Source organism: Rattus rattus, chromosome 1, assembly GCF_011064425.1.
Source record: "Rattus rattus isolate New Zealand chromosome 1, Rrattus_CSIRO_v1, whole genome shotgun sequence".
In the NCBI taxonomy this organism is placed as follows: domain Eukaryota; kingdom Metazoa; phylum Chordata; class Mammalia; order Rodentia; family Muridae; genus Rattus; species Rattus rattus.
Window position 1 is genome coordinate 40241372 of NC_046154.1, and position 26930 is coordinate 40268301.

The 26930-nt window shown below is 39.2% G+C and overlaps 1 protein-coding gene across 2 annotated transcripts; it reads right to left on the reverse strand.

Annotated features, from left to right (window-relative positions):
• Window positions 1–136: 136 nt before the first annotated feature.
• Nasp (nuclear autoantigenic sperm protein) lies at window positions 137–25711 on the reverse strand. 2 transcript variants are annotated; one of them, XM_032899685.1, is made up of 15 exons: window positions 25531–25711; window positions 21377–21424; window positions 16358–16468; window positions 13011–13091; window positions 10797–10906; window positions 9194–10174; window positions 4365–4444; window positions 3733–3818; window positions 3557–3630; window positions 2980–3168; window positions 2713–2879; window positions 2048–2104; window positions 1882–1959; window positions 1190–1318; window positions 137–895 (listed from the first exon to the last, which is right to left on the reverse strand). In XM_032899685.1, the coding sequence occupies exons 1-15, from the start codon at window positions 25587–25589 to the stop codon at window positions 815–817; spliced, it is 2331 nt and encodes a 776-aa protein (XP_032755576.1). In that variant the 5' UTR covers window positions 25590–25711; the 3' UTR covers window positions 137–814. The 2 variants fall into 2 exon arrangements, with proteins under 2 accessions (XP_032755576.1, XP_032755578.1); XM_032899687.1 differs by lacking the exon at window positions 9194–10174 and having other exon boundaries at window positions 25531–25707.
• Window positions 25712–26930: the final 1219 nt, after the last annotated feature.

The following is a 26930-nucleotide window of genomic DNA, read 5'->3' on the forward strand; positions in this document are numbered from 1 at the left end:
TTTATATCTGACCAATTAATTAGACACCCAGAATTGATGGACCAGTTTGCCACTCAACCCCATACCCCACAATGAGGTACGCCAGGCAGCCCAGGACGTTCTTGTAGTCTTTCAAGTATAATTCCAGAACAAGGGCTTTGTTAAAATTAGCATATTTATTTTTATAGACAAAACTGCACAATATAACAATTCCACTTATTGACATATTGTAATCTTTCTATACAGAAAATAACATAACAGACTTCTCCTCCATAGTCTTCTACTTGTCTCCCACTACAGTGTGATCCTACAGAGTATCTAACAACAGTTTTCCTCAGGAATCATTTCCCATGTTTCTGCCAGTTTTGCCAGGGCAGGATATTATGGCCTTAAATGGAAACCAGGTGAACAGAAGGTAGGCACAAACCAAGACCTGGGTCATATTCCATGCTCCATTTTCAGCACCAAACTGATTTCTACCAGTTCTTGTTTAGCAGACCCCATCCAGGGACAGCACCATGGAAAGCTTACAAGGTATTTGAATTCAGCCAAGTATTTGGAAATAGAAACATAGCACCAGTAGATGAAGGGCCTTGATCACACTTGATCACCTCCACATTAGACAGGAAGTGGGTTGTGCAGTAGCAAAACACAAGGCATGTATACACAATATAGAGTGCCCCAAAACAGTCCACCAATATTTTTAAGAAAAAAGCCAAAGTCTCAGCTGTTGCCTACAATCTTTATTGGAGTTATACAAAAAGAATCCCCAAAAGTGAAAAAATACATTATGTACAAAACCACTTTCCCTCAGGAGGAAGGTTCTGCTCGCCTCTTAACATGCAGTGCTTTTAACTGTAGCTGCAGAGTCCACTGTCCCATCTGCTGTTGTCTGGCTCTCAGCCTGATTCTCAGCCTGAAAGACAAAGAGCCTAGCTATAACTTACCCTGACGTAAGTCATCCCATTGTATGTAACAGCAGGCTTCAGTCCTTCCCAACCAGATGATAGGGCTGACAAACCCAGGCCAAAGGATAAAGTAGAAAGGATCAATAGTACTGTTAACCAGGTACTCTTCCAGATTCACTATTAATAACATCATATGCAAACTATTTTAAGAACATTCATTTTTCATATACGCACTTGAAAGGCCTGGCTTCCCAGAGCTAAGAACAGTGTGTGAGGCGAGTGGCCAGTCTTACACTACCCACCTCTGCCTCCATGTTTTCTGAAACTTCATTTCCACTGGAGACAGCATCTCCACTGCCTCCATTCACCTCTGGCTCTGGTTTAGCTTTCTTTGCATCATCTTTCCGGGGACTCTCTTCCTCTGGTTTCCTCTAAAGGTAGAATTGTAAAGGTTCCTGTTTTATCTTAAGAAAACAATTGCAGAATAACCCTAGAGGCCCCATGTGGTGACAACATCTTGAAAACGATGACTCTCACACAGCCTTGGGGATGTGCTCTCTAGTTACAGGGTAATGCTGAGCATAGATGATGCCACAATGTCCTTTATCTTAAAACTGACATAGTTAAGGCACACAGAAGTGAGCGAGGGTAGAGATCTCAACAATGAAGGAGCACAAGCAAGGATACAGAAGACTTACACCACAGGGTAAGGATCACCGATGGAACTACTGGCACAAGGCAGAAGTGTGAGAAGCCTACTATAGAGCAAACCAGCAAGATTCCTACACCATACTCACCTGTTCAATCCTCCATGAGCTTTCCAAATAGCCACCAGGCTAAGAAGTTAACCCATTCCCGCAAAGCTTTGGCTTCTTTGAAATTGAATTGTCTCACTGTGCCACTCAGGAGGGTGAATCTATTATTCCTAGTGTATTAATACAGACTTCCCACCCTCGGAATGCAGACACTGTAAGTAAGTTCATGTAAATGTTACCTTCTTTCTGACAAGATGGGAAATATCAGTGACACAGTTTGATGAGGAAGCGCCATCTGTTGGTTTTCTACTGGCAATCTGGCGAAAATGAGCCTTTGTTAGTTATGAATTTACAAAAACCTTATTAGAGTCATAGTAAGCCTATTGACAGAAACAAAATACACACCATGGATACCGAGGCACCAGCTCCACTAGGAGTGAACCCTGAAGTAGAGCTCTCGACCTGTGTGAGACAGACAAGCATGTTACAGCACAGAACCCACACACTCAGGCTCAAGTTGCCTACCACATTGCAGCAAATTCTTCAACACAGACACCTGAGAAATCCTAAGTGGACAAGACATTAAACCGTTCCGTCCTATTTCCAATACACAGTAGGAGCCGAGTCAGGCATTTGTGACTAAGAGACTCCATTTGTAGGGGCTGGGGATTTAGCTCAGTGGTAGAGCGCTTACCTAGGAGGGCAAGGCCCTGGGTTCGGGTCCCCAGCTCGAAAAAAAAAAGAACAAAAAAAAAAAAAAAAAAAAAAGAGACTCCATTTGTGACTTAAGCTTTTTCTATATGGTATTCTCAAAAACACTTTACAAATAGTAACACAATATTTATACTGAAAGGCAAAGAAATGTCCAAGGTTAAACAAAATAGCAGTGACAGAATCTACACCTGTCTCCTGCACACAAAGCACACTTTCTAAGCACAGGTCTAGCTCACTCACATTCTGATCAACTAATTCAAAATCGAGTCATGAGAAAAGTGCCTTTAAAATGGACTATAAACATTACCTGTACAAGTATTTTATTTAAAAAAATTTTAAGATAAAACTCAACAAACCAGAGTGGCCTTCAGAGCCAGCTCAGCTACATTCCCACTCCGCTGAGACTCCTTTGCATCCTCTATCTTTTCCCGAATCTCAGGGAGCAGTTCTTTCAGCTCCTCGATTTCTTTCTCGTATTCAGTAAATGATCCTTCAGCCTCCTTCATCTGCTCAAGTAGTACAGCTACAAAGAACAGCCTTAAGTCATTAACAAAGAACGCAGTGTTTTCCCCACTATATAATCACTGTATCATCTAAACATGAAGTCATTACTGTTCACTTACCCATTCTCTTCTCAATGACGTCAATAGATTTGCCAAACTGTGCTACCGCCTCATCATACTGAGAGTTGTAACCATAGGCCAAACCCAACTGGTAGTGAGTCTCCGCAAGGAGACGATCGTGAGCTTCCAAATACTGTTCTTGCAGGCTTAGGCAAGCCTGAAACTCCTCCACAGCTTGGATATAATTCTCTGATAAATGAAGAAATAACACCATGGACAGCATTTAACATAAAACCAGTTCACGAACGGACTCATCTCTCCCTCTTTCCAAACAAGGTCTCACTATATAGATGTGGATGGCCTGGAGTCACTGTCTCTCCTGCAGAATGCTTGGATTAACTCTCAGGATATATGGGCTACAAGGCTGTTAGTGCGCTAGATGCTATAGGGAACGCAGACCCCCTATTCCTGCCCATGGTATTTTGTTTTATATAGAGATAGCTCGTGCTAACATTTCTCCTTTAGTCAGCAGAGGGCTTTGTAATTTTGAATGTTAAAAGTCAATTCTAAAGAAAACAGGAGGGGAGAATGGGGACACAGGGAAAGGTCGGAGACAACATAAAGGAAAATGCATTACCAGATTCAACACTGACTTCTCCAAGTTTAAGATGGGCTTGTGCAGCATAAAGCTGGGCTTCTTTTGTTTCTTGCCTAAAAGAAAGATTAGTAAAGCCTTAAAAATAATTGTCAAATTTTAAACTGCTTTCTATTTTCAAATTCCCACATGAGCCCAAAAACACCAAGAGTTTTTACCTCTTAAAAATAATCTTGGCTAAATCTAGCATATCCCAGGCAAGTTCTAAATTCCCAATCTCCTCTTCTTCATTTTCTTGAAGAGTCTGAAATATATCCGAATCATTGGCGTTAGGCAAAAGAACAAGACAGGAATCTTTTAGAGAATAAATCTTTTTTTTTTTTTTTTTTCCCTTTTTCTCAGAGCTGGGGACCGAACCCAGGGCCTTGTGCTTGCTAGGCAAGCAAGCTCTACCACTGAGCCAAATCCCCAACCCGAGAATAAATCTTAAATGTATAATTTAATATAATTAAAAAAAAAAATTCGAGGGGTTGGGGATTTGGCTCAGTGGTAGAGCGCTTGCCTAGCAAGCGCAAGGCCCTGGGTTCGGGCCCCAGCTCTGAAAAAAATAATAGGGGGAAAAAAAAAAATCGAAGTGCAGGCCGTCTCCCTAAAACCTACACCAAATGTGTACCTCCTATAAGGTGTCGCCTTACCTCAGTGAAATAATTATAAATTTGTATTTCACCTTATAATGAAAAAAAAAAATCCCTACGCCCTACCCAAGGAACAACTACTTACTTTTCCTATGCTAGTACCCACAGCCCTACAGTAAGGAAGCTGTATTGGCACTGAAGGAATGACAGCTTACCTTTTTTTCAAGAACTGATTCATTTGTTGTTTCTTCAGCCTTGTCATTTTCTTTGTCTTCTTCCTCTGAGCCTTCAGTTTCTACAAGAAAAAACTCCTCAGTATTGAGATGTAACTAAAAGTATTTCTTGTCTGGTCTGATTCTGCTAAGTATCTGTCAACCTACATTCTCAGACAGAATGGAAAAGAGGCTAATCCAAGTTAGCATTTGATCTAAAGTTTATCCTCAGTTAGTGGTTACTATCTACACTAGAATATGCACACCTGATATATTCATCCAAATATCAGTTAAGAGACTAATGATTTTCTTGTAAGACTAAACCTGGTGATTCAGAGTAAGAAAGATCACCTATATATTGCTTCCTGTAAAAGTCTCCCATCTACTCACCGAACAGGTTTTACTCATTTGTTAAGATAATCACATTATACTCAAAGTATCAAAACATACTAATTCCAGACCATTCAGAATACCAGAAACTAGCATTCCTACAATAAGCTATGGGGAAGAAAAGAAATGTCTTTTTCAGCTCTCCTCAATGAGCAAGTCACAGACTCCAGCCAGCTCAAAAAAAATTGAGAATAGGGGTTGGGGATTTAGCTCAGTGGTAGAGCGCTTGCCTAGCAAGCACAAGGCCCTGGGTTCGGTCCCCAGCTCCGAAAAAAAGAAAAAAAAAAATTGAGAATAAACAACTAGTTACTTTAAGATTTAAGTGTGTAGCCACCAACAAACTATGCTGATACAGTTACACATCAGTTTAATAATAAGCTTTTATAATTACTATTGATAAGACAACTTAAAATTCAAAATGTCAGCTGTTTTAGTTGATACAACCAATTCACATAGATTAATAAGGATATACTGGTTGTCAACTTTCCTTAAGCTAGATGGGGATTTTTCTGTAATTGTCTTTTCCTTCTCAACGAAAGAAATCTTACTATATACCCCAAACTACTCTCAAAGACCCAGGAATTAGCAATATTTCTGCATCTCCCTAGCAGCTGGGAGTACATAGCTCCCAGGTAAATGTTTTTAACTTTCTCCTACCAAAAAAAACAAAACTAAAAACAAAAAAACAGATGTCACCACTCTACAACCTATATATAAGAACAGAAACAAAAAGAGTTGGTTTTCATGATTTTTTTTTTTTTTTTGAGAAAACAAGTTATATCCTTGGCTATTCTGAAACTTGCTATATATAAACCATTCTGGCTTCAAACTAATCTCTGCTTCAAAAGTACTGACTAAACATGAATTCCATAAGGCCTATCGAACCTAAATGACAGTGGTTTTATCTGCAAATCAACGGTGTAATGAGAATAGGTACAGAAAATTCCTATAAATTGCCAATAGCTAGCACTATCAAAGTACTTGAACAATTTGTAAAGAACAATCTAGTTAACTATAGAAACCCTGTGTAATCAAAAGGTTCACATTTTTGTAAGGTGTGTATCCCATGGAGACCAGAAGTCAATGTTATGTGTCTCCCCTGACCCCCCCCCCACTTTCTGAACAAGGGTCTCTCACTGAAGCTGGAGCTCAACAACTGGCTACTTCACAGGATATAAAAGACTTTTATGTTTTTGACTATGCAACTCAAGTGTTTCTGAAACAGTCACCAAAGCAGTTTTTAAAAGATTTTTAGACTTTAAGAGATGGCTCAGTGGTTAAGAGCACTGACTGCTCTTCCAGAGGTCCTGAGTTCAATTCCCAGCACATAGTGGCTCACAACCATCTGTAATGGGATCCTATGCCCTCTTCTGGTGTGTCTGAAGACAGTGACAGTGTACTCACATGCACAAAATTTGAAAAAAATTTTTTAAAAAGGATTTAAAAAAAAAAAAATCATGGATGCCCATGCAGAGTACAAATACCTGTGGAGGCCCAGAAAAGGGTTCCACCCTGGAAGTAGAGTTACAGGCAGTTGTAAAGTGTCTAATGTGGATGTTACTCGGGTCCTTTTCAAAAGCAGTACCTGCTCTTATCCACTAAGCTATCTATTCAGCTCCAACATTTTTTTTTTTTTTTGGTTCTTTTTTTCGGAGCTGGGGACCCAGGGCCTTGCGCTTCCTAGGCAAGCGCTCTACCACTGAGATAAATCCCCAACCCCCAACATTATTTTTTTCATGTACTTTAGTTTTCTAAGTTTAAACTGGATGACTTCACCAAACTTCCAAAATAATCCAAGAATGCAGAATTAAATATATGTGCTTTCACAATACTAGGCATGGAAGGAGGATCATCAAAAGTTGGAAAGTGAGGCCAGGTGATAGTACCAGATGCCTTTAATACCTATACACACAGTAAGCAGGCTGACCTCTGTACATTCATTCAAAGCAAGCCTGGTCTACAGACTACTTACTGAGTTCCTGAATAGCCAGGGCTATAAAGAAACCCTGTCTTGAAAACAAACAAACAAAAAGGTAAAGGCTAACAAGGGCTATACTTTCATTTATTAGTGAAACTAAGTTAGATGCAATCTCAAAAAAATAAAACTACAGACATATATTTAAGTATCTGGTATCTGTACCTATTTGTACCTATAGCAAAGGGTCATGAAACTTAAGTTGGCATACAATAACTTGGAAATTTATATATTAATGACCTGAGAATAATGGGTTTCTCTGGAGAAATCTGTTATTGCCTTTATGGAATAGTGGTGATGAGCTAGGTTAATAAAGAAAGATACTAACTGTAAGACTTCCACACTTAGTAACCAGTGATCAAACACTAATGGGAATATATACATAATGTCCCAGCAAATATAAATTGAAGTATTTTCTGACCTTCTTGCAAAGGAGTATTACTACTCATGTGCATATTCCATTTTCTTATTTTTAGATCTGATTTTGTGACATACTTAAAATATGCCAAAACCAAAATTAGAAATTAAGAAAATATATTAAAGATAAATAAGCTATGCAATCCTTACATCTAAAAGGAGAGAGGGCATGTCATAGGCAAGGGGACTGCAATTATTTCAGGCCAGTCTGGATTATAGCGAGAACCTGCCTCAAAAACAAATAAATGAGAGTATACTAATTCTAGAATTCCTTCAGGTAAATCAAGTACCCACCCTATCAGTTAGCACAGACCACCTGAGCATAATTTGATTAAATTTTCACCTACTTACCAACCACATCTAACATGATAATAAGAAATCTGTATCAGGGATATAGATATGCCAGAAATGGTAACAAGTCAAGTACCATGAAATGGGTTGTTATTTTCTTGTGAATTTAGATCAAACTTTGCACATGCCAGGCAAGTATTCTACCACTCAAGTGCCAGCCTATGCACTGGGGTTTTAATTGTGTGTAGAAATCCATGTATGTGAATGAGGGTACATACGTCATTGCATCTGTACAGGGAAGAAAATGGCCTTGGGTGTCTCAGAGATGGGACAGGGTCTCTTTTGTATGCAAGGCTAGTTGTTCCACAAGCTTCCGTGAAATCTGTATATGACTTCTATCTCTCCTTAGAAAGACTAGTATGGAGGATATGACAACTTTTATGTGGATTCTAGGAACTCATTCAGACTTAGGTTTGACATTAATTATCAATGTGTGTGCTTTTCACCCACATAGAGGATGTGGATTAGCATTTATCCAGTATCATGGAACCAACCATAGAAAGTGGCTGCACCTTAAACTAGATTCACCTATCTCTCTTAGATGTGATGAAGGCTTTCTCCCCAGACCATATTTATAAAATCCACAAAATTTTATTAGACAAAGAACACTGGAAAATGTCACTTATAGGGCAGAATATTTGGTTCATTAGTACAGTATCTGGCTAACACATGAGGCCGTGTGTCCAATCCTCAGCACTTCGGAGGGGGGAGGGGGAAGAATCAAAACATAAGAGTTTCAAAAACAAAGACTGAGAAACTCAATTCTAAGCTTTCTATTAAAGAATCCTGACGCTCAAGAAGCCCAACACTGCTACCGCTTACGAAGTTCACATCTGACTATGTCTCTGCTGGCTGGAGTGCAGGGACCTGCACATAGGCAAAAACTTACCAGAATGGTCAAGTAATAAAGATGGGTCACTGAAAATTCTTAAGACAACCCATAAAATAGTTTATCAATTATGCAGAAAATTATTCATTGAAATATACCTGTAATTATTAATGCCAATGTTAGATGAAACTTAAATACAGTAGAATCCCCAACTGAGCACAACTCAAGTCAGACGTGCCAATTGGTTAGAGGCTTAAAATTATTGATAAAATTGAATCTGAATTAAGCCAATAACACTATAGTTGATTAGCAGCCAAAGCAAGCATTAAATGAAGAAGGAAAGCAACAAAAGGGATAATGACTAGGAACTTTGCTATCTCTTTCCCCTGAAGAGGGCTACTGAAATTAATGTGAATAATCCCCTGAACATCTCTATTAACTAAATGTGAAAAGGGCACCAGAAAGTTAAACTGACTTCACCTAAATGGCATGCCTGCTTAAGTGTACCAATTCAGTGGATTCTACTGCTCTGTTCCTACTTCCTACAGAAGAGAAACCATGTGGAGAGTAAATTTAAAAATCCAAAAGCATGCAAGTGAACATCCATTCAGCATTCTCTGCCAGCCTAGCCTACTATGTCCCTAGCTATCCCACAACCCATTTCTAATCCACCCTTCATATCATTTCATTGGCAAGCATGACATAACAAGTTACTATCCGCTAGCCAAGTTTCAGAAATCAGAAGACCTACTTTGTAGTTTCTAAAGGCAGACTGAAAATCCTGAATGGAAGGCTGACTTTTACAAATGATTAGTGAGTCAAATCTAGACATGGACTCCACCCACTGCAGCTCTATCATATCCCGGTTACCTTCACCCTCTTTCATCTGTTCGTCTCTCTCTCGTGTCTCTTCATTAGCAGCTATCTTAAATTTGTCTTCAGGTGCTTTCTCCGGGGCCCTCTGGGCTACCTTGGTCTCAACCCCATCTCCAGCTGCCTCAGACTCTTCTACAGGAGGCATAGCTTCCTCCTGTTCAGGAACCAGCTCTGCCTTGACCTCCTCTACACTTGAGCCATCTTTAGTTTCTGTCAGTCTTTCTGCAGAAGTCTGTGGTTCACTAGGAGTTTGATCTCCTGCAGATGATTGTCCAACAACTGGACCATTGTTGGGAAGAACTGTAATCTCCTGCCCTGGCTTCTCAGAGACTTCTGATCCAGCCTCTGCAGCCACTACTGGTGATACTTCAACATCTTGCCCTGAGAGTTGCATAAGAACAGCTTTTCCTAGTTCACTCTCAGAGGTAGCTCCCTGATCCTTTGGCTCCTCCCCACCCACATCCACTGACTTGACTTCAGAGTCTATTTCAGCTTCTATTTCTACCACCTTCATTAAAGTGTCCTGCTTTTCTGGAGCCCCAATAGTCTGATCTTCTGAAGTTTCTTTTGGCTTTTTCTCTAAGCTTATCATTTCCTCTCCCTCCTCCTGAGGCACTGCTTCTCTGAATTCTTTATTTTGAACATAAACTCCAGAAATGGATTTTCCTTCCTCAGTACACAATGATTCCTGTTCTGTCTTCCCAGAAGTGACCTCATCTTCATTCAGTCCTGGTATTGCTGCTTCTTTTGCCTCTTCAGAGGATTCAGTTAACTGCTTTGAAGTCGATTCAACTTTTTCCTGGAGCTTCTCTGCAGGCTCACTTATATCCATATCTTCTCTTCCACCCTTCTCCACTTCACTTTCCTGTTCTTTATCAGTTTCAGGCTTTGTCAGAGACTGGCCTTCTGCTTTTTTGGCTTCTTTTTCTCCCATGGCGTCATAAACCTGTTCTCTCAACTCTTCCCTTGCTTCCTCTACATGGTTAAAGAACATGAAGCATAAACATGTCTCCAAGTTTAATGATAAAAGCATAAATTGAAAGTAGAAATACATTCCCTTTAAGCCTAAGTTTTATCAGCTGCCCCCATGAGAAAAGCAAAGGGAGAAAGGGAGAATCCAAGCTAGCAAAGCAACATACTGCAAAAGAAATGAAGCCTGTAGGTTCACATCAAGTAATCTGTTACCAGTCAGAAAAGACATGTCCAGCTTTCCTCCCTCTCTTAAACATTATACTTATTTGATTTGTAAAATTTTAACAACCAAACTTAGAAAATAATTTTCTAAGAGGTACAAAACAGCAGTGCTCCAAGGACTATTAAAATAACTGAGCTATGCAAGGTGTTTTAAACATATGCATCAGAAAAATTTGTTTTTTTTTAATATTTAATATACCAATTTAAAAGAATTTATCTATTTGATACATTTATTTATTCTCTTAGAAGCTCACTACCACTTTAGTTACGGTCTACACTTACTACATCAGCCCAAGTATCTCTGGAGAGACCAACCACCATAAGGAGAACCCTATTTCCACAACTTATTTAAAGGAAGTATCAGTCGTCGCATCTCTTGACTGTAGCATGCAACTCTACATACCATCTACATTATCATTATTTTCTACCAAAGATTCATCTTCTGTTTTTTCTCCTTCTTCCTCTTCTACATGCACTCCTTCTAAGGCATTTCCCAACACTCCATTCTCCATTCTATAAGAAGAAAAAGCACAAAAGTATAACTAGTTCCTAAAAATGTATTTTATGACTAGGGGAAAAAAGCAGAAAAAGAAATCAAGTGAAAAGAATATAAATATATATATATTCAAAACAGGAGTAGTTCTACAAGTTCCAGGCCAACCAGGTCTGTACAGCAAGACCTAGTCTTTAAAAATAAGGAGGGGGGGGGGGGGAGACAGGCTGGAGCAGTGGCTCAGTGGTTAACGCATTTGCCTCTCTCCAAGAGGACCTGATTTCAGTTCCTAGGATCGATATTAGACAGCTCACAAATGTCTATAACTCAAACTTATGAGAACTGAGAATTCTGGCCTTAGGAAGTACTTTGCACATAGTGCACAAATCTACCCCTATAGATAATTAAATAAGAGAAAAAACTTGTTTAATTTTTTTTTTTAAAGACAGTTCCTTTGTGTAGCCCTGGCTGTCCCAGAAGTAGCTCTGTATACACCAGTCTGTCCCCAAACACAAAAGTCGGCTTGCCCCTCCCTCCCAAATGCTGTGACACCACTGACTGGCTAAGTAAGAAAAACCTGAAAGAAAGAACAGCAACAGTAACAAAATCACTAAGCCCAGTCTTATGTCACATGCCTTTAATCCCAACAAAGGAGTAAGAATCAGGCAGTTCTCTGTCAGTCCAAGACCAGACTGATGTATATAGTAAAACTTTCTATAGTGGTCTGAATGAGAATTGCTTATATTAGAATCCTTGATCTCTAGATAGTGGAACTATCTGGAAAAGCCTTGTTGGAAGAGGAGTGCTACTTGAGGGTGGGCACTGGCATTTCAAAATTCCAAGCCATCCAAACAATGTCTACTACTCCAGTGCCATGCCTGGCAGCCCTGTACCATGCTTCCATGATAGTTATGAAGTCACCTTCTGAAACTGTAAGTCTCCAATAAGCTCATTTCGATAAGATGCTTTGATCAACTAAGACACCCCCATATCAAAACAAACAACAAAGAAACAAAACCAACTACAAGCTCAAGAAAGACAACCAATGATGAAAACGTTAAGAATAATGAATGCCCAGCTGTAAATGGAACTTCTGTATCACCTCTTCCATGGTTCAGAGAACTCCAAGAGGCACAGAGGATGAATAAACTGGAGAGGAAGGGTGGAGACACTGAGTTCCAGTATGACAAGACAAGAGCACTTTCTGCTTAATAGCAACTGTGCTTAAGCCTATATAAGATTGCCACAGGACTGGCTGATTTTTATGAACAATTAAAATATACTAAAGAAGCCATAAGATGCTAAGAGAAAGAAGATTCTCACTTGAAAATTACAAATAGTGATTATCATCTAGAGACTAAAACATCTATCCCCGTTTCATTTTGTAGCAGGAACACACTATATTTTCTAAACTATACCAAAGTATACTCCCATTTCCCTTAAATGGCCAGTGACATTCTGTGAACTTAATGCGTTAGTACTAACTCACTTCGTACTAATGCATTAAATGTTCTGAATATTCAAAATTGTGTAAAGACTGATCAGTTAATATTTTGTATATCCTCAAAATAGCTTTGCTTTTTTATACAAGTTGTAAGTTAATTGATTAATTAGTAAATTAATTAGTAAATTAATAAATTGAACATTTATATAATAAATTTGTTGAGCAGTTTCCAACAATGTTAATAATAAGTCTTTGTAACTGGAGAGAAAGAGACAGGTCCCTTTTTGTAAGTTAGGCTACAAAACTTAAACTTGGTCCCCCTGCTTCATCCTCCCCAGGTTTTGGGAAATTCAGGAATATGGAATCCAACCAAACAGAAAGTCTTATTTACTAGATATTTTCATGTGTGACTTTCAAATTCTACTCCATACAGTCCGTGTTGAGTAACTTTTTTTGAGCTTGCTCAGAGTGTCTTACTGTCCCTTACTGTCCATATCTCGGTATTAAACTCTGATCAACCACTGATTATTGAAAAGATCATTGCTTCTACTAATTCAAAACCTCAAGATGTAATTTCATTTTTTGCATAAACAATTTTAACCAACAAGGAAGCTTTAATTTAAAGAAACCAAAGTGACATAAAATATTCCACTCATAAAATGAGACTTTCCAAGACATACCTGGCCAACTCCAGAAGTGACTTCCCATAAAAAAAGAAGGCTTCTCCACACTCATTAGCCGTTTCTCCATACTTCTTACCTCTATAAAGAAAGTAAATACCTAGTCTGAACATTTTTAATTGCTGGTTAACAACACATAAGTTAATGTTAAATGTTCTAAATCTATATATAATGTATATATATATATTTTTTTTTTTGGTTCTTTTTTTCGGAGCTGGGGACGGAACCCAGGGCCTTGCCCTTCCTAGGCAAGCGCTCTACCACTGAGCTAAATCCCTAACCCCTATAATGTATATTTTAAGTGTCACTTATAAGAGGTATTCTCCTGCCACTTTATAAATACCATGTGGTCCAGAACTGTTAGGTTCTTTGGTTGGGACTTCCATGATGAAAAAGAATCATGGAAAGCTATTCTGAAATAAAAAGTATTATTTCTGATTGTGTTTTTAATTTATTTTTCTTCATCCGTTAGTGTTTTGCCTGCATGGGTGTCATAAGCCCTAAAACTAAGGTTATAAACAGGTATGAGCGGCCATGTGGATACTGAGAATTGGACCTTAGATACTCTGGAAGAAGAGTCAGTGCTCTAGCACTGTTGACTTTTTTTTTTTTTTTTTGGAGCTGGGGACCGAACCCAGGGCCTTGTGCTTGCTAGGCAAGCGCTCTACCGCTGAGCTAAATCCCCACAAGAGTCAGTGCTCTAATTCACTACATCTGCCAGTCCCCAAAGGAAAATACGGAAACGAGGATGCCTAAACCAAAACCGTTTTTTAACTCATAACTAGCAATACACTATTAAACTCATAACTACTAGCAATAACTATTAAATATTCTTCTATCTCAGTGCCTAAAATTTTCTATTTTGGAAAATGCAAATGTTATTAACTGCTCAGAGCTTTTTTCTTAAAATGGTTGCCCAGCATGGTGGTACTTAAGGTTTAATCCCAACACTCTGAACAGGTTGACAATTATCTACCAGCCTTATCTAAGAAAGGAGTTCCAGGACAGTCATGAGTTCCAGGACAGTCAGGGTTACACAGAGAAACCCTGTCTGGGGGAAAAATAAGCATAGGAAAAAACAAAACAAATAAACAAAAAACTAAAAAGGTGGCTGGAAAAGCTGGGCAATTTAATTCCAGCACTTTGGGAAGCAGAGGTCAATGTGGCTTTTGCTGGAAGCCAGCATGGTCTCCAGAGTGACCAGGATGACCAGGAATACACAGAGAAAATTATGTCTCAAAACAAAACAAAACCAAAACCAGAACAGAACAAAAAAGGGAGCTGGAAAAAGACAAGTGAAGCACTTGTTCCTGGCACCCAGGTGGTTAACAACCATAACATCAGTTCCAAATATAATATCTTCTTCTAGCCTCTTGAAGGCACCTAACAAGCACACATACATATATACTCAACATTTAGGGCTGGAGAAATAGCTGCGTAGTTCAAGTATTGCAAATTCCAGCTCTAGAGAATCCAGAACTCTCTTTGAGCCTCTAAACTACTGAACATACCTGGTAGACATAAAACATTAAAAAACAAGAAACAAGAAACAAGGCTTTCGTGGAATCCAAAGACTAGCATAAGTCATACAAAATTAAACCAACTAATGTTTTAAGACTGAGACAGGGCTGGAGAGATAGCTCAGTGGTTAAGAGCACCAACTGCTCTTCCAGAGGTCCTGAGTTCAATTCCCAGCAACCACATGGTGGCTCACAACCATCTGTAAAGAGATCTGATGCCCGCTTCTGGTGTACTTATATATAATAAATGAATAAATCTTTCTTTTTTTTTTTTTTTTTTTTTTTTGTACTTATATATAATAAATGAATAAATCTTTAAAAAAAAAAAAAAAAAAAAAAAGACTGAGATAAGGGGACTAGAGAGATGGTTCATCAGTTAAGAGCACTAGCTGTTCTCCCATAGTACCCAGGGTTCAATTCCCAGAACCCACATGGCAGCTCACAATTATCTAACTCCTTTTCCAGGAGATCTGACACCCTCACATAGACATATATGAAGCAAACACTAATGATCATGGAAAAAAGTAATAATTTATAAAAAAAAAAGTGATTATAAGACAAACTAATCAAGAAGAATTGTGTTGAAGTTTATGTTTAAGTGAATTTCATTAGAACAATTTACCTTAAATTTTTTTCCTAGTCAAGGAGAATTTAACTCATAGCACAGTACTAAATACCACAGCCCAAATTTATTAAGTCCAGACAGAACAGAACAAAGGCAGGCCCAGTGATTGCTATAGACATCTAAGAATAACATTGGTCTGCATGCTGAGAGAAGAAATTGGGCACAGGCAAAAAGTAAATATGAAACCTACAAAAACTTGTCAGAATTTTTTTTCCTAGTGTGAATGAAAACACATGACTAACTTTCAATTGCTAGAAAAACTATCATAGAGACATCTAGTTCAAGTTCAGACAAAGTGATTAGGAAAAGGATATTTTGAAGAAGATTACTAATCTGTTTGACACACAGCCAACTCACAACTCCTATCATATTCCAATCAGTTAATGTTTGGAAAATGCTATCCTAAACAAATTTAGTAGCAGAAATTAAGTCAAGGGTAGTCAAGCTGGAGAGAAGGTTGAGAGCTTTAAAAAAAGCTGCTGCTCTGGCAGAGAAACTAGGTTTGATTCCAAGCACCCATACATTTGACAACTCACAATCTACTACAAAAGGTATCCCAATGCCCAATCCTGGCCTCCATAAGCACTTGGCACACATATGCCATATATACATACTTTCATGCAACATTCATACACATAAAAATTAGAAAATAGAAACCAAACTGATATACCCCAGTAGAATAAGGGAAAGGCATAATGGTAATATACTTACTTTCCATCTAAAAGATCTTAGAATTAAACCCAAGTATCTATTTCGAGACAGTTTCTCTGTATACCTGGATGTGCTAGTACTCCCTCTGTAACCCAGGCTGGCCTCTGCCCCCAAAATTCTGAGATTAAAGGTATGTTCACAACCATCCAACTCTCAAACATGTTTTATATAATAAAAAGTAAAAAATTACTTATTTGTCCTTACTAATGACTATGATAAAAATCACCTTATTCAAAAAATTAAAGACTGAAATTACTGAGTGATATTTAGGTTTTAGAATCATGAAAAAACTCATCCTCAGAAAATAAAAAGCCAGAGTTGTTTTTGTGGTTCAGCAGATTAGACATGGGAGTTCACATATATAGACAGGCAAGCACTCTACCATCGGGTCCTATACCCCTACCCTCATTCTTCCTTCTTTCTCCCAATAGAAAACCTGTTACAAGTTTGTAAGCAATATACTACTGTTTTACAATAGAACAAATACTTACAAAAGACTAGCTGCTTCTTGGAATGCATTAACAGCTGCTGGAATGTCACCCATCACCAGATGTTTCTGTCCTAATCCCAGTAGTTTCTTAGCTTCACTATCCACATCCAGACTGCAAGAAAAATATCTTAGTGTCAAATATTGTTCCCATCAATACTCATTTAAACAATTGTTAAAATAGTTGTTAACCAAGTTGTTAACTTAACCAAGCATGATGCATACACCCAAAATCCCAACACTCTAAAAGGAAAGGCAGGATGCCTGAGAATGAGCTTGAACTACACGACAAGATACTACATGAAAAAAGAGAAGACCTGCTAAGTCACATTTATTTACAGAATGAGAAAAAAGAAATTAAAAATGCAACTTTCACAAAACCTTACAGGTCATACTGTTATAAATAAATGCTAACTACACAACAAAAAAACCACCAAGGAAACCAAAAGACATACACGTTTAATAGTTAAAATTAAAAGTAAAAAGTATGAAAAAAATAGACAGGTATGGTTAATGATGGAGCCATAACTGTGCTTTCTTAGCATGAACAGGAGCTTTACATTCAGTCTTTAGTACCATATACACGAGGCATGGTGGTAGATAACTATACTAACCATTCTCAGGATATAGAGATGAGCCTACATGAGTCCCTATCTCAAAGGCAGAAAGATTGTGTTGTGGCACACAGCTTTGATTCCAGAGCTCACAAGAAATAGGCAAGCAGTTCTCCATGATTTGAGGCCAGGGCAGCTATAAAATGAGGCTGTCTCTTTTTTTAAAAAAGGTTTTAAAGAAGGGGGCATGGTGCACATACATATATACACAGGCAAAACACACATACAAATAAAACAAAAATAAATTTAAAACATAACAAAAAAAAAAAAAAAAAAAAAAGAAAAACACACAAAGGCTGACTTGGGAGTCAAAAGCATTGCCTAGCATGCATGAGGCCTTGGATTCAACCAAGCTCCCGTACCATAAAAGAAAAAACACTTAGGAAAGAGATAGTGGTTGAGACAGGACAATATAATACTAGCATAAATAAACAGACCAGACCAGAATTCAAACTAGATTTACATAATTCAGTCAATTAAAAATTTGACGGGCTGGAGAGATGGCTCAGCTGTTAAGAGCACCTGACTACTCTTTCAGAGGTCCTGAGTTCAATTCCCAGCAACCACATGGTGGCTCACAACCATCTGTAAAGAGATCCGATGCCCTCTTCTGGTGTTATCTGAAGACAGCTACAGTGTACTTATATATAATAAATGAATAAATCTTTAAAAAAATTTTTTTGACAAAATTATCAATCAATGGGAAACAGATTATCTTATCTTGAAGTAAATAACTGATGTTAAAAAAAAAAAAAAGATAGGTGTATGGAGAAGATTAGGGGTTAAGAGCACTGGCTGTTCTTCCAGAGGATTTGGGTTCAATTTCTAACACCCACAGGGTCTCCCATAATACTAATAATAATATGGTATGTATGTAACCCCAGTTCCAAGTAATCCATTGTCTTGTCATCATGTAGAATCCTTTATGCAGCATATAAATTCACATAGCTATACATACATACATACACTAAAAATAAAAAAGATAAATTATTTATTTTTCTTTTCTTTTTTTCGGAGCTGGGGACAGAACCCAGGGCTCTACCACTGAGCTAAATCACCAACCCCAAGATAAATTTTTTAAAAAGTAAACTGAAGGGCTGTAGAGATGGTTCAGCGGTTAAGAGTAATGACTGCTCTTCTAGAGGTCCTCAGTTCAAATCCCAGCAACTACACAGTGATTCACAATCAGCTGTAATGGGATCTGATGCCCTCTTTTGGTGTCTTAAGACAGCTATAGTGTTCTACTCATACAACTTGATTTAATTCCTAGCATTCTATATACACAAGTTGTTATCTGACCTCCACAATCCATGCTGTGATACACACACACATACACACACACACACATACACACATACACACATACACACACACACACACACACAGTGCTTTAAAAGAAAAAAAAGGAGGGGTGGAACAGAAGCCAGGTGGTACATGTCTTTAACCCCAGAATTTAAGAGGCAGGTGGATATCTGCAAATTCAAGATACCCAAGACTACATAGTGAGACTGACTCAAAAAATAAAAGGAAATATGGATATAGCTCAGTTGATAGTTATTTGTCTAGTACACAAAAATCCCTGGGTTTAATCTCCAGCACTGCATAAAAGCAGGTATGGTACCATAGACCTATGACAGCAGTTGGAAGGAGACAAAAATTTAAAATTTCAAGATCATTATAGGAAATACAGGGAGACTAAGGCCAACCAGTGTTATATGAAACCCTCCAGAGGGGTAATACCCTAAATAAATAAGCTAGGTGTGATGGCCTATGCCTTTGATGCCAGCAGAGGCAAGCGGATCTGAGAATTCAAGGACAAACTAGTCAACATAGTGAGTTCCAGGATACAGAGAAACCCTGTCTGGGTAAATAGGCAAACTAAATAAATAGGAGCTCAGTGTATTAGCTCAATGGCTAAATCTCTTGTTGAACAAGCATGAGGACTAAGTTGCATCCCTAGGACCCTCTTAAATGCAGGATAGACCCACTCGCATTTCCAATACTTAGAAAGTAGAGATGGGATCCTACTCAGCAAGATCTGGGTTCAGTTGTGAGATCCACACTCAATGAATGATCAAAGATTCCCAATATCAATCTTGTACCTTTGAGTGAACATGAACTCCAACAACACACAACATACAACCATATAAGCACATATACAAATTAGGCATGCCACAAACAAAAATAAAATTCAAAAAAAAAAATTTAAAACATGGTGACACATCCTTTAATCCCAGCACCGGGGAGGCAGAGGTAAGTAGATTAGCATGGTCTACATGGTGTGTTCCAGTTTAGCCAAGGCTTTTTAAAAAGTAAGACTTTGATCTCAGAAGGGGACACATGGTACATGTTGGGATGCATGATACAGAAAGGCTAGAGAAGGCTCAATATAAGCATTGGACCTAAATTCAATTCCCAGCACCCATATGGTATCTCAAAACCTAGTTCAATGGGAATAGTTTAGTAACCTATTCTGGCTTCCAAGTAATACTAGGTACCCAGGTAACATTATGTACATGTAGGCAAAACACATAAAATATTAAAATATAAGTAAATTTAAAAAATGTTTTGAGGGGGCTGGAGAGATGGCTCAGTGGTTAATTAAGAGCTCCAACTGCTCTTCCAGAGGTCCTGAGTTCAATTCCCGCCATCACATGGTGGCTCACAACCATCTGTAATGGGATCTGAAACCTTCTTCTGGTGTGTCTGAAGACAGCTACAGTGTACCCACTCTACAGTGTACTCACATACGTAAAATAAAAATCTTTAAAAAAAAAATGTTGTGGGCTGGAGAAAATGTTAAGAACACCCGACTACTCTTCCAAAGGTCCTGGTTCAATTCCCAGCAACCAAAAACCATCTGTAAAGAGATCTGATGCCCTCTTCAATTGTATCTGAAGACAGCTACAGTGTACTTATATATAATAAATAAATAAATCTTTTAAAAAAAAAAAAAAAAATGTTGTGAAGAGGTATATGCAGATAGGTGACTAAGTAGGAAAAATGCCGACTTATGGATGAATCCTTGGGCTTAAAGCCTAGAATAACATAAAACCAGTATGGTGGTATACAGCCCCAGCGACACAGCAAGCTAAAGATCAGCTTAGATTGGGTAAGCCAGAGTTGCTGGTGCATACTTGCCAACCCAGCACTTAGTAGAAAGGAATGGGAGTGGGTCTCACAAGTTGCACTGATAGGCCATGAACTGAGGCTAAAAGTGATCAGCCTTCCTATTTCAACTCATAGAATAGCTAAAATAGTTAAGTACTATTATGCTTACATCTTACCACATTTTTTAAAAGTCATATCTAATTTTATCAAATCATTTTTGAAGTATTGGGACATGGTCAAATTCACAATAGTCAAAATACTTTTCCAAATGTTTAAATTATTTTTAAGGTTTTGTGGTTTGGCTTTTTTTTCTTTTGGGGGGGGGGGCAGGGTCTCAATCTGTAGCCAAGCACTAACTGCTGGAGAGATGGCTCAATCTGTAGCCAAGGATAACTCCTATCTTAGCATCCCATATGCTGGGTGTCCTACTTAGCTTTAGCTGCCAACTAGACATACCCTAGAGCCATTTGATTACTAACCAAGGAATAGCCCAGAATCAGACTGAGGGAAGCACCATCCCTAGAAAGATGAACCTCCATTGCAAAAAATAAACAAAACTGACAAACAAACTTGCTGAGCATGAACCTGTAAGCAAACCAAAGAAAACAGCAGAGTTTCCATGGCTCCCACTCTGATTTTCCTTACTGATGCTTGAAGTGTTAAGCCCAACCAATCTTTTCTTCCCCAGGTTGCTTTTACTCAGTGTTTCATAATAGTTAACAGAAAACAAACTAAGATAACTGGGGTTACTTACAAGATGTAAGCTCAACTACTTTATTTTTCTGTTACTAGAGACTAAACCTTGATTCTCAGGCATGCTAAGAAAGCATATTAATAGTTAAGCTACACTGAAAATCTTAATTTTCATTTACCTCAAATTTTAATACTGGAAACAAACATTGTGATTTGATTCCCCTAAGGAATGCTCTCATTTTAGACAAAGCATCTTCCAAATACCCAGGTATTTGAAAAATCTGTTAGCAGTTTATAGTAGTCATCATGGCATATCCTTTTTATTGGAGGGATATCAATCAGGTTTACCTACTATTGGGTTTACATTAGTGCCGATTATACAATGAAAGGGGCAGAACTTCTTTATAAAAGACATAAATGAATCCCTGAACAGGTTTTTCAGACCACAGAGGCATCTAAGAAGAAAAGGAGAGGGGCAGAAGGTACATTTCCAGAGATACTACTATGAGTAAAGCCTCAGATTCCATCCCCAGTGAGCAATCTGCCCTCAGTTATATAACTTCACTTGTTTCAAATACAAACATCATTGTACCATATAACCTTACCTCTCCATTTTATCTGCAGAGGTAGAAGGAGCAGGAGCATCTTCAATTCTATAATCAATAAAAGAGAAAAAAGTTAAAATGGAGGATCTCTTAAGCTTGGGTATTAAGTAATATCAGAAAAATACAAAAACATAAAAGAAATTTTAAAAACAACACAGATGGGTTGGGGATTTAGCTCAGTGGTAGAGCACTTGCCTAGCAAGCGCAAGGCCCTGGGTTCGGTCCCCAGCTCCGGGGGGGGGAAAAAAAAAACACAGATATCAGGGGAGTGGGTGGTATACGCTTTAATCCAAGCACTCTAGGCCAGCCTGGTCTACAAAGTAAGTTCCAAGACAGCCAGGGCTACACAGAGAAACTGTCTCAAACACACACACACACACAAAGCAAATATTTACTGACTCATATGCATTACTAAGTTCAATTCTTTGGTGAGTGGGTAAAGTCACACTTCCTTCCAAGCATGACAACCTAAGTTTGATGACTGGAACCCACATGGTATAGGTTAGAATGACTCACATCAACTTGTTTTCTGACCCCTACACACATGTCGTCCCTTACCTCTACACAAAATTCAAATGTAGCTTAATAAATAAAACTTAATCCTTGATCACTGAAACAAGCAGCAACTTTCCTATGACAAACCAGAAAAAAACAGGCACAATAATTTAAAAAGCAGTACTTTCAAATGCAGGACTCAACAAAGCAGACTAACTACCAGATCCTAGAATGGCCTTTTAGATTCCTATGTACAAACTCTAGATCAGCTAGTTATATTCCCGTTGATTGTTTCACAGATACTAAGCAAAATTTTCAAATGGTAGACTTAAAGTAAGTGATCTACCACCCCCGTCCTCTATCCAAGGACTACAAGATTATGCTGAGCCAAGGAACACGAACAAATGTATTAAGCACCATGATTAAAGGACTATATTTTTATTTATTTCCAATATGTAACAGATAAAATAGAAGATATTATCACAGGGCAATGTCAGATTATGCTGTGTTTCTAACTACACTAAAGCACTGTACATTTCATTGTATCTACCATTTACAAAACATTATTATAAATTCACCTCTGCCGCCCAAGTACTGGAATTAATAAAGGTGTGTGTCACACTTAGCCCTAAAAACTAATTTTATGTGTTTAATTTTAATTGACTATACTCAAAAGAATAGGCAAGTAATTTACAATGTTTGTTGGTTCATGCTGTAATTAATCCCAACTCTCAGGAAGAGACAGGAGAATCAAAAAACAAAACAAAACAAAAACATTTGGGGCTGGCAAGATGGCTCAACAAGTAAAGTGCTTGCTTGCGGAACTGATAACTCAGATTTGAGTTCCCAGAACTCACTTCTGAAAGGTGTCCCTGACTACAAGAGTGCTCTGGCACCACACATATATACACAACAATAACCTTAATACTTTTCAAAAATATACTTTTTCTGAAATACAGTTTCTCCGTGTAGCCTTAATTATCCTGGAACTAGCTCTATAAACCATACTGGTCTCAAACTCAGAGATCTGTCTGCCTCTGTCTCCCTAGGAATGGGATTAAGTATTCCACCACTACCCAGTTCAAAAATATACTTGTTAAATAAATTATCAGGTCAGGAATGGTGGAAGTCAGCCTGGTATACAGAATGAGTTCAAAGACAATCAGGGATTCACAAAGAAAGTGTCTCAGAAAAAAATAACAACCACGGGATCTTCTGTCTTCCTCAGAGATCAGGCATAAACATGATGTTCACATGAATACACACACACATACACACACACATATTCATACACATACATGCCAATACATAATCACTGAATTTTAATAATTTTACGATACGATTTTTAAAAAGTGTGTCTGAAGACCAAACATAGTGATGCACAACTTTAATCCTAGCATTTGGGAGGCCGAGGCAAGTAAGTTTGTGAGTTCCAGGTCTACCTGGTCTACATAGTGAATTCCAGGACAGCCAAGATATAGAGAAACGCTCTCTCAAAAACAAAAAAGTATGTGTAGATTTTTTTATAAGTAGGCATGTAATTTTCTGTAAATACCCATCCAGGAAGCTGGGAATTACTCCACCAATAGCTAGAGCTTAACTGAACATAAATGAATACATGAAAATTTCTGTAAAGTTTGTTTATACAGTCATTAAAAAAAAAAGCTGGAGGGGTTGGGGATTTAGCTCAGTGGTAGAGCGCTTGCCTAGGAAGCGCAAGGCCCTGGGTTCGGTCCCCCAGCTCGAAAAAAAGAACCAAAAAAAAAAAAAAAAAAAAAAAAAAAAAAAAAAAAAAAGCTGGAGGCTGGGTAGGGGCAGTACACTCCCCTTTAACCCTAAGCACTTGGGAGACCAAGGCAGTCAGAAACTCTTCTCTTGAGTTCCAAGGCAGCCAGGACTACAGAGAAACGCTGTCTGGAAAAAACTGAGAAGGGGAAGAAGCTGAAGATCTAATCCAAGATACTATGCTAGGTAAGCACTCCCAAACTGTAAAGTATTGGGGGAAAAAAAGGATCTCCGATGTAATACAAACAGCTGTTCAGAAAGCACCATAAGTTCGGTCCCCAGCTCAAAAAAAAAAAAAAAAAAAAAGAAAAGCACCATAAATGGATTCATTCTGTAATATTATCTACAGAATTCCCAAACTTAATCTACTCTGGTCCTTAAAAAAAAAAAAAAAAAAAAAGTTGGGCTGGAGGGGTAGCTCAGTGGTTAAGAGAACTGACTGCTCTTCCACAGGTCCAGAGTTCAATTCCCAGCACACACATGGTGGCTCACAACCATCTGTAATGGGACCTGATGCCCTCTTCTGGTGTGTCTGAAGACAGCTATAGTGTGTGTACTCATATACATTAAATATAAAAATTAAAAAAAAAAAATCAATGAAGAGGAAGTAAAGGAGTGGGATCTAAAATCAAAACTGCACTTCCCAAATGGTTGAGTGGTTTGAGAACCACTGATTTTCAAGAACGTCTAGGAAAGGAACCAATGTGATAAGGGTAAGCAAAGACACTATGATCTCTGATAAAATTGTACTGAGTGAAATGTCAACTAAAACAAACCTATAGAAAAAAAACCACTCAAATATCTCACAGATACCTTTACTTTTACCCAAAGCAATACTTCTAAATGCTCAAAAAACAGAAAAAAATAGACTCAAGTACCTAAAAAAGGCACGGGAAATTGGAAAATCGAACCTATTGTACGGAAAATACTCTTTTCTCGAACTGATGGAGGTTTCTCTGCACTAGGTGAAATAGTTCATGTTTGATTAAGCTCTCAAATTAGGTCATTCCTCCTTTGGGATCCTTTCGCCTAACAAACTCATCTAGCAAGTAAACACTACTAGACTGAAAGCTCCACGCAGCCTTTACCTTAGACGCTACACAAGTGAAATGTCTCTTGAAGCTACAAAATCTCCGACTCACACAGTGAAAACCTAAAGAACCACGACACTTCTCTGCAAAGGATGAGAGTTACAAAGCTTCAGTCCCGTAACCACCCTCAGATTACTGTAAACCTGGTAGGAGTATAGAATAAAATTCGCTGCGCCCAACCGCAGTGGCAAAAGCAGCCTCAACTCCAAACAATGGAGTTTTCCCGCCTCCTAAAAGCCCCGCCCACTCTTAAGAGCCAAAAGCAAGAGGGCCGGAGTGCAAACCCCGCCCTCTGAGAGGCCCCACCCACCCGAGTCCCCAGTTCCAAGCCTTCACCCTCGTGTGGCTTTTTTTTTTCTTTTGGCGCCAAATCTGTTGGCCAATTTCTAGGTTCGTCTACAGACTCTCTACAGAGGCGCACCCTAGGAATGCGCGGCCGGTAGAGGCTCAAGAACCGACTGGAGCCGGGCCCCGCCTACCTACCGGCAACCTCGGGCCGGGGGTGGAAGAAAAGGGGCCGGCGATGGAGACAGCCACCGCTGCCCCCGGCAAGATGGCGGCCGTGAAAAGCCGGGCAGGGGGCGCCAGCCACCCGCCGTTAACGCTAGTGCGGCAGCTCTTCGCAAGTGGGACTTCTCCACAAACCAACCCTCTCCGAACGCCCGCAGTTGTTTAGGGGAAGGCAGCTGTCCCACCCACCAGTCCGTCCCGCCCGCGAAGCCAAGTCCACCAGCTCTCCCTGAGGACTGGCCCGTGCCTCAAGCTCGCCACAGTCCCGCTTACTTGTCAGCGGAAACCAGTTCCGCGGCGATGGCAGCAGTGGCTGTAGACTCTGTGGCCATCGTTCCCCTGAGGTGGTGGGCCAGTGGGCAGTATACTGCCTGCGAAGAAAACGAGAGAATTCCAGACAACGATGACTTACTCAGGTAGAGAAAATGGCAGATTGGAGACCCCGCGCGGTTGAGGCCCTCTTATATACCAGAGCCCCTTGCCCCGCCCATCCACTTCCGGATCCTCCCCCTCGTGTTTAAAGGGCTAGCATTCAACACCTTTCTGTCACAAGGACACACAGCCCCTTATCCCTTCCCGTTTGGTTATCTTCCCGCCCTGGCCCGTTTTTCCTTAAAAAAGAAAAAAGAAAAAGAAAGTAAGATAGAAAGAAAAAAGAAAACAAAAATCAAACAACTTCCTGCTTCTGTGGCTAGTCGTGTTAGAAGCACCAAAATCTCGGTACTACAACTTCTGAATGGGAGCCAGCCTAGAGATTCCACAATTAAGTGGAACCAGTGAGTCTCTGCGACTGTGGAAAAAGTAGTCCCGAGGGTTTCTTTCTGACGGGGATACCCGAGAAGGTGACAGGTCTTCCCTATGCCCTCTCAGTCTTAACGGATGGAAACGCAAGAGCTGGGCACGAGTACAGCAGCAACGGCTAGAACTGACCAGAGAGACGCGTGGCTCTGGGCCTCAGCAACTACTGACGAAGGAAGATACTGCTCTAGGATTGGCTACAGATAAACTAACGCGCTTGATTCAAAACTCAGAGGAGCAAAGGGATGTGAGTGTTTAGATCCACCCCCTTTGACTGATCCAATCCGTTGATGCCATCATCTTACTCTACCCACTTCCAAGTTGTTGATCTAAATCCTATACTTAAAACACTTTAGTGGATGGGGATTTAGTTCAGTGGTAGAGCACTTACCCAGCAAGCACAAGGCCCTGGGTTGGGTCCTCAGCTCCAGGGGGGGAAAAAAAAGACATAAAACACTTTAAACATTTTAGCTGTCTATTTTTTTCTTTCATATATATTAGACAGGGACTCACAGTATATCCCTGGCTAGCCTGAAACTTACTATTTAGACTGGTTAACCTCTAACCCACAGAAATCTGCCTGACTGATTGCAAATGCTGGGATTACAGGTGACCACTACCACACACATATTGTTTTACAACCCTTTGTAACTCCAGTTCCAGGGCATTCATTCAATCCCTTCCTCTGACCTCCAGAAGCACTAGGCATACACACAATACACATACATGTATGCAAGTAAACACTCATACAGATTAAATAAAAGTAAGTGTGGCTGGAAAGTTAGTTTAGAAGTTAAGAGCACTTGTTATTTTTGCAAAGAACCGTGTTTCAATTCCCAGGACCCGCAAGTAGGCTCACCACTTCGTTAGGCACC

What these genes read in the sequence shown, in the direction of transcription:
- Nasp (XM_032899685.1), bottom strand. Translation starts at nt 25,589, where the DNA reads ATGGCCACAGAGTCTACAGCCACTGCTGCCATCGCCGCGGAACTGGTT. An exon ending in CAAGAAGCAGCTAGTCTTTT is followed by an intron (nt 13,092 to 16,357) that starts GTAAGTATTTGT and finishes CTTTCTTTATAG; the next exon opens with AGGTAAGAAGTATGGAGAAA. An exon ending in ACAGATGAAAGAGGGTGAAG is followed by an intron (nt 4,445 to 9,193) that starts GTAACCGGGATA and finishes TTTTTCTTGTAG; the next exon opens with AAACTGAAGGCTCAGAGGAA.